Raw genomic sequence first — 8,487 nt, 5'->3', positions numbered from 1 at the left:
CCCCCCCAGGTGACGACCCCATTATGTATTTCTAGAAGCGCCCCTGGATGTAGCATCTGCTTTGGCACACAGACATACAAAATACATCCAAACCGTGTCAAAGAACGATTTTCCCCCCTTTCTTTTTTGTCTTTTTCTTTTTTTTTTTTCTACACCAGCTTCCTTCCTTTGGTAAATTGTAGGCCAGGGGTGGCGGAAATACGTCAGTTATGTGGGTTTTCTGAAGCTCGAGTGCGTCTCTTAATTTCGGATGAAGGGAACGAGAAGGGAGGGAGAGGAGATTTTAATCACTCCTGTCGCTTTAAGGACACATATCAAAGCCTTATTATGCGAATTGAAAATACCATGAGCCAGTGAGCCAACTGAGCAGCCAGGGGGACGGACTGGAGTGGATTTATAGGGGAAACTCAACATTATCTGAGCTGGAAGAGACCGCTTCATCGCCTTGTGGAGTTTGATTTCACACTGGATGGTTGGTTTATTCGGACGGCTCGGGTAAAAATTTTTTATTTTTTTTTCCTTTCCTCCTTGGTGGAAATATTGCGCAGAAGTACAGCTCTCTCAGACTTGGGATTCTTTACCCCCTGAAGCGAGAAGAAGGAATATCACTTAAAAACTCAACGCGTCGCGTGCGGGGATCGTTCGCCACACTCGTACGTTGTTGTTTCCGACGGATAGTATCCCGCGAGCTCCCTCTCTGTATCTGACAGCCCCGGATCATGGGTTGGGGTGGTGGAAAAGAACAACGGCCAGCGACATGATTCCTCTACGCTGTCTGCGGTACGCTGCGTGGTCAGGCTCGAACATCGCTGGCTATGATTCCCGTGCAACAAAAGTTGCGAGGCGGCTGTAATGCGCGGATTTTTCCACAGTTTGCCCGTTTTGCACCTGCTTTTACGGACGCCGCGTCGACACTGTGCGGATTCGTGACGGAAAAGCGTGCGGATCCGCGCCGCTTCGTCCGCTCCCTCGCCGACTGTGCGGGATACTTGAACATTTGCCTCGCCGTAGTGGAAATCGGGGAGGTTTGTACTCAAGGTCACTGAGTGTTTTCAGGCGTTATTTGCCTTCCCATCCACACTAGCGCACACAGACGCCTTCGCGAACACACATACACACATATACACACTCGAGCGCACGCGCACATGGTCGCGCACGCGTACTTGCTCACGCACGCGCGCGGCGCTATCCGCACGTTATAGCGCAGCCTCTAATTCTCAGTCCAGTGTGTGTTATTTGTTATTATACGGTTCCGCGAGTCTGTGGGCGTGCACGTCCTGTGGAGTTTTTCTTTTCCTCCTCTTCTTCTTCTTCTTTTTTCCTTTTTTTTCTGTTATTTTGACACTGCATGCAAGCTCTTTCCAATAACATGGATGGGAAACTGAAGCAGGGTCGGAGATGCCGGGCCAAGCGAGAGAGGGTGCGGAGGTTGCGGGAGCCGGGGAGCAAAGACGCCCGCAGCCCCGAGCCCAACTCCTCCTGTTCTGACAGGGAGGGACAGAGTCCCGGGAGAGACGCCGCCTCCCCGGCCGCTAAAAAGACGCCTCACCCCGCAGCCGCCGCCAGAGCCCCGCGCCCCCCTCGGAGGAAGAGACGGGAGTCCAGCTCGCAGGAGGAGGATATCATTGATGGATTTGCTATTGCCAGCTTCATCAGCCTGGAACGTCTGGAGGTGAGGAGGAGCTGTATCAGTTCCCTTTGTGTGTGTGTGTGTGTGTGTTTCTGCTCATCATCAGTGATGCTTATCGGAAAGTGCGGGGGGTCATTGAGGTTGAAGTCTGGTCTAATTTGTCATTAATTTCTTTCAAATGACGCCAGGGAGAACCTTGTCTCTTCATGTCAGCTGATAGGCTGGATCAGCTTTTGGTTTGATGATGGTTCCTCAGGGCTGCTGACAGCTGTGTGGGTCCGTATCTGTTTGTTTTGGGGGGGGCTTCCAGGTCTGTGCTGACATAAAAAGGAAAGGGGAAAAAAATGTTTTGGAGCTACAGCATCTGTCTGGTTTACTGAGTCTTAGAAGTTTTGTGTCTGAGCTGTTAATTATTGACAGCATCTGTTTTATTGAGGGGAAGAAAAAACACACATGTTGTCCTGTCACTTTTGGCTATGGCTGTTGTGTTGCTTCATATTCTCATTCACTACCAGCTATCAGTGTGCTCTTGACATTGTGCCCTTTGATAAACTGCCTACTGCGGGGTTCATCTGTTACAGCCTGATACACCATGTGCTGATAAGTCTGTTCCTATCATTACTCTCTGGTATGCTGGGTGTCAGAAAAGGAGGTTTCTCCTCCTGACACCTTTCATTGTTTATTCATTTGAGGTTGTTATATATATATATAATGCCATATTCTTTTCCTTCTTGGCATGTTTAAGGTCAGCAATCCCATAGAGTGATGGTCATAAGCACTCCTCCTTCCCACATGCAGCTTAGTCAGATTTGCTCAACCAGTTGTCCACGCTCACGCTTCACTCAGTTGAAGCTGCATCATCAGTTTCCTACCTCCCATCTGTAAAGTTCAGCAGCGATGGGTCAGCAGTGGTTACATAGCTGCTTTTGAGTCAAAATGTACCAAGACATCTGCTAGTGACCAGAGAAAACCTTTTTATTTTTCCCTGAACACCCCAGACTGGGGACTGGCAAGTTGGAAACTCACTCTGGTTAGCGATTATGTCACCAGGTTGTTGCTACCATTTATGCGGAAGTTGGTACTAAGTCAAGACGAGTCAAACGCAGCCCCTGCTCCAGACGAGTTTAACAGGGGCGGCATCGGTTAATTTTTGGGGGTCAAAATGAATCTACGTAGCAATAACAATTATTACTCAAGTAAAAGAAAAAGGGGTACAGTGCAGTGAAACTACTCTTATAAGTACCTTTTTTTTATTTTTATAAGAAAGTTACTCAAGTGAATGTAACAAGTACTACCCACTTTTGAACATAAAAAACACCAGTAGCCTGCAGGCTACTTGTTAACAAGCTTAAGGTGAGGTACTAGCTCGTCATCTTTTTGCTAACACCTGTATCCAACAGTATTACTGAACTCAGTTGGTTAGTTTGGGAGGAAAACTGTGCAAAGTTCTTTGCATTTTGCTGGTTTCCTGCCATGATCCTAACACACACAAAGTTGCTCTGCACAGCAGCAGCAGGTTTCCAAACAGGTGTAAACCCAGCGTCTTAGCACTCATGTTGCGTTGAAAGGTGGCTCGGAAAAGCAGGTTACGACGTGTTGGCAACAGATTACACAGTTTTAACTGCTGAAAAAAAGTGACAGAAGGCACAGACAGGGAAAGTGCGGAAGCTCCTACCTTATCAAATCGACATAGGAATAACAGAGAGTTGGCCACTATAAGGTAAAAACAACAAACAGCTTCCAGTCCAGGGGGGCATGGCTGACTCCATGGGGCCAATGCCCGCCTATGCCCGCCCATGCCACTGGGCTTGGTCAAAGGTAAATATTTTTAGCCAAATAAGTCTTTGAAGCTCTTTACAAAGAAACCGTCACATCAGACATGTTTCTGGTTTAATTCGGCTGCAAGACAGAGAGAGAGAGCAACACTTTAGCAAATAACAGGTAGGCTAAAAAAAATACTGCACCTCTGTTCTGTTTATCCGCTTGAATTTTCAGTAAAAGTCTTTCATGGATTTTGTATTTATACATAGTGGTAGCCTTTTGAAAATCTCAAAGTTAAATTAAGGATTCATATACAGAAAGTAGTGATTTTGTAATTCTAACCAAAATAAATCATTATATGATGCTAAAAACCATTTACAATGTGAATTCTGTTATCAGTGTTTCTTTCACAATATTAACAATATTCCCCAGTGACTGCTCTCTCACACACATGGCAATACTGCGACTGTGTCTCTGCTGCTGATGCAAATAGATGTAATTGGAAAAAGCTGGTGTTGGCATGTTGAAGATGTGTAGTGGTGCACCAATTGATTGGCCAGTGACCAAAATCAAACAATTTGTCACGGATGTGTTCCGACTGGTGATTGACAAAACAAAATTGGATTTAACTTTGCCTTTTAATGGCGTCTGAAGAACTTTTATAGCCCACGTTTGTTAAATTTGAGTTTAAACAAAAAGCTTACACAATAGTATGCGTCATAACCGTTAAAGAACATCAGAGCTCCAAGTAGAGTATAAATCAGCATTAGCCAGTAAAAGCGTTTGTTGGTACGCGTTATAAAAATGACAGAAAGTCCTGATTTCTTTGATGTTTTACATCGACGCATCGTTTGATGTCCACAATAAGAGCCAAACTAAAGCGTTTGTTCGCTCCCCACCCCCTCAAATAACTTTGTTTCAGTAGATACGCCTTCACGCAGTGTTTTGTCGAGTATTTCTACCCTTTAGAGTTTTATGGACACCACTTCTGGCTGAGAGAGAGAGACTTTAAAGTCAGACGCGGCAAAGTGCCTCTGACTGGCCCTGTCTGCTAGGATGCGGGTGAAATTCATGCTCTGTTGGTAATCTTCTTACGTCGGCTCTCATGCAGTTGTCATTTTAGTTTCCCAGAGTTTCACGCCACGTCGCGTACCTCGCTGCAGCAGAGATTGTGTCTCTGAGTAGGTTTCTTCTGACTGCTTTATCTTCAAATGAAAGGAAATCCTGGCTGGCGCCGGGGGATGTGAAGCCAGATAATTATCCAGTTTCTGTTTTACACATTTACCAGCAATAATAGTTTTCTTAGTCAAGTGCTAAATCAGTGTTGAGTGAACACGGAGAGTAACAGTGTACTCTGCTGTACATAGAAGCTTATGTTTCAAGGCTAAGCAAATGAGGCATGATATGGCTCTATGTGAAATGATACTTGCATCCCAGCTACTTGCTGGTAATTGGTCTGATTTGCATGCAAATGGAGTGCGCTTATTAAAGGGTGCTGCTGGATCCGGTGAAATTAAAATAAGCTTTTTAGCGCCCTTTGATTTCGTGTGCGTGTGTGGGGAGACGAAGTGAGCGCGTTCACTTTGTGCCGGCTTTCATCTCCTGTTTGCGACAAACTCAGCGTTTGTTTGCGCAGTAGCGTGAGTGAAAACGCCCTCTTTAAAAGGAAAAAAAAACAAAAAAATAGTCTGCGTCCTCCAGAGGCATCGCATCATCGGCCGTGACTCATGCTTTCACCTGCTCGCTGCATGCTCGAGTGCAACTCATGACCTACACTACCTGCGCTAATTACCCATCAATTATGAGGAGGACACGGCAGCCGGGGAATAGCTCTGACCTATTGCATCACGCTCCAGTAAGCCAGCATGGCCACCGTTGAGCTGCTGTGTGCTGCTCTGAACCTCTTTGAGGTGACTGATGGCCAGGGCTGGTGTGTTTATATCTAGGTGTAAAAATCAGGGAACCTCCATCTTTAAATTACACACCCATACTTTTGTACTTTTTCTGGAAATTGGGGCAGGTGATGTGGACTTGGAGTTTTATCATAATTTGTGGTACTATTGACGATAAGAGCTATTTAGTACTTCTTTTTTTTGGTAAGTGTATGGCACAGAAGTCATGCCCCACAAACACAAATGCTACTTTTGAAAAATATAGACATACAGAGAAGTGGGATTTGTATGACTAAACTGCACACACTAATTGCATTCAATCATATTTTTGAAATTATTGATATTTATCGATACTACTGTTGGACAAACAGTGGAGGAAATAGTAAAGCTATCTATCTTGACAGTTTTGAGGGCTGGGATTAAACATTAATTGGAATTTATAGTGACAATGATTTGACAGTGAAAGTGACAATTTCTCTCATAACATGAAATTTATCACGAATAATGATAATCGGTACCATAAATCCCCATTCCTAAATCTCACTAATCTGTTTTTATCTGAATTAGGTTTTTTTTTCCAACAATGATTCATATGTGGACAAAGATGTGCCAGGAGCCTAAAAATATATTCACCACTCAGTTCTTCGTACTACCGTCTCTCACCAGAAGGACAGGGTTTAGTACTCCAAAGCATTTTTGCAAGGTTGGAGCATGCAGAAAGAGAGAGAGAGAGAGAAAGAGAGAGAGAGGGATCTTTGAGCATTTTTCTTTGGTGTGGCCATTCTCTCTAGATTACTCACAGCATGATTCCACAGATCACATGTTCCAGTACCGGTTCGGTTCACGTGCCTCTGAACATCGGCATTTTGTTAAGAACCGATGCTGGTTTCCTTTTGCTTTGGGAACCAAGTATGTGTGACCAGCTGTGGGTGTTGCACAACATGTACGAACGGCAGAAGAAGAGTAGCAAGATGGCGGACCTTGATGCCCTGTGCATGTTTCTTTTTGTGTACTGGTATTCCTTTATGTATCTGTCTTTTTTAAAAAATATTTTATTTCTTGCGTAGTGGTTCAAGCTTCTAATTAAGTGCGACCGCATTCAGATTTACGTTTGTACGATTTACGACCCCAAAGCGACATGAATGCGCAGAAGAAGAACCGTAACCTCACACTGCAGCGCAATGTTTACGGAATATGTTTACGAAAATAATAAGGGAGGCCTCTGACCACGGATCCCTTTGTTTACTCAGCAGTGGGAGCCAACAAGATTGCCACAATTTCATAACAAGACAATTGAAGCTAACAAAAAGAACAACTAATAGTGATGACCTTTTGTGGGACATTGACTACAGCGTCTATAGAGAAGTTTGTCTGGATGTGAAGTCAGGGCAGGGAGAGGTGGGAATGTGATGTGATGCGTATCAGTGGCGTAGACCTCCTTCGTAATTTTATAATTATGATTTTCAGCACTTGTTTACATCTGGTCTGGCTTCTTCTGGTACAGAATTACACCATTGACACATCTCATGTCAGTGGTGTAAATGTCGGATTAAATGCGACATGACAGTTCAGACTGCAGGCGCTTTGAAAACCATAAGATACACATCTGGAAGTGGTTCAAATCTGTTTTCTTTTTGGGGAGGAGGGATGAAAAGATCGTAAATGTGCCGTTCAAACTGCAGTGGAAAAGTCGGATATAGGTTGCACTTAGGGGAAAAAAAGTCCAATTTGGATCGCATCTGCCTGCTGTGTGAATATAGTCTTTGCTTCGAGTCACCTCATGGGACTACTTAAGAGTTTACCACCCTTAGAGTCCAAGAAGGTTTTCAGGGCATTTGGAAGAGAAACAGACCCACACCATGACACACCCTCCACACACACTCAACCTCATGGGTCTACTTAAGAGGACTTGGACTTGATATGCTTTTCCACATTCTTAATTGTACTGAAATGTAAAGTTGGACTTTACATCTTTCCTTAGAGTAAACCAAATCTCTCAGTGTCTGTGTATCTTTAAAGTCCGTGCAAGTTTTCAGAGTAACCTTTTCTCAACTACAGTATGTGTGTTTATCTGCAGATTATGGGTTTTTCTCTAAAGCACTTTGGCTCTAAAAATCTTCTGTTCCTCCTTGTTGTTGGTATTTCATCTCTGCGCTGATGGGACTCGGGCAATACAGTGGTCTCGCCTGCTCCCCCATAACCCATTTCATTGCAGCCCGGAGCAATTTATAGCCGCAGCTGCATTTGATTACATCGTGTTTATTTGCTTTGAATTCCCCGGCTTCACATAGGGAAGCCGCTTCCTTACCTGTGCAAATCGACTGTACATGCACAACCGTGGTAGTTTGTCACACTTTCTTACAACGTTCTGAAAAAGAAAAAAGAAATGTTAGCGATGGTTCACGTGGAGGTACTCTGCTTCTGTTGGTTTCTGGAGGAGAGAAATGTACAGCTACTGATCCTGGGCAGGGTTTATATGCTTCCTTTAAAAAAAATTGAGATGAGAGAGAATATTTTACTATCTGTGTACTGAAATTGCTCGGTGAACAACCTGCTTCTCCTCCCCAACCCACTGCAAAATAGCCTAAAGGGAACAATTTGGACCATAAATTAGAATGATCCACATTTGGGAGTTATTCCAGTTTCTGGAAGTGCAATTTCCTGGACACTTCCTGGATAGTTTGTCACCTTACAGCAGTGTTGTAAAACAATTACCAGCTGCAGCTTAAAGCCTCCCAGTGGGTATCAAACAAGTGAGCGGATAATGGAAATGACACAATTATCCATCTGTCACAGTATTAATAAGATGTTTTATTTGCTCCATTTGGTGCGTGTGTGACTCTGAAGTTGTAAATCTCCCCTCCCGCTCTAATCCTACAATCCTTCCGTTCATCTGCTTCAACATGAATTTACAGATTTGTTTGGGGTACTTTTTTTTATTATTATTATTATCATTGTTATTATTCCACAGCGTGATTTTACCAAATCACTTAAATGGGGATTTAAGTTGCACACTGTGGTGACATTAGGGACAGGGCGAGGTGTTCTTGCAGTAAACAAGCTCATAGGTCACGACTGTGTTTAGGATCTGTAGATAAAGACTTTTCTTCCTCACGTCTGTGTTTGCCTACAGTTTTGCACACTAATTGTCGTCTGCTCTTGGCAGCTCTTTCTGTGCACAATGGACAAATTAAGTCCTTTGCT

At 44.0% G+C, this 8,487-nt stretch overlaps 1 protein-coding gene across 12 annotated transcripts in view; it reads left to right on the top strand.

Annotated features, from left to right (window-relative positions):
* Positions 1-238: 238 nt before the first annotated feature.
* The window catches only part of fbrsl1 (fibrosin-like 1), a 358,314-nt gene continuing 350,065 nt past the window's right edge, over positions 239-8,487 (top strand). For 4 of the 12 annotated variants that reach the window (XM_081610487.1, XM_008417609.3, XM_008417611.3 and 1 more), the window contains exon 1: positions 239-1,672. In XM_081610487.1, coding sequence (XP_081466613.1) covers positions 1,349-1,672 — 324 coding nt within the window. In that variant the 5' untranslated portion in view covers positions 239-1,348. The remainder of the gene's footprint in view (positions 1,673-8,487) is intronic. The other 8 variants (XM_081610486.1, XM_008417610.3, XM_008417613.3 and 5 more) reach the window with 2 other exon arrangements.

This window comes from Poecilia reticulata, chromosome 9, assembly GCF_904066995.2.
Source record: "Poecilia reticulata chromosome 9, P_reticulata-male-v2, whole genome shotgun sequence".
In the NCBI taxonomy this organism is placed as follows: Eukaryota; Metazoa; Chordata; class Actinopteri; order Cyprinodontiformes; family Poeciliidae; genus Poecilia; species Poecilia reticulata.
The sequence above is the reverse complement of the archived record's forward strand: the minus strand, read 5'-3'. Positions and strand labels throughout refer to the sequence as shown.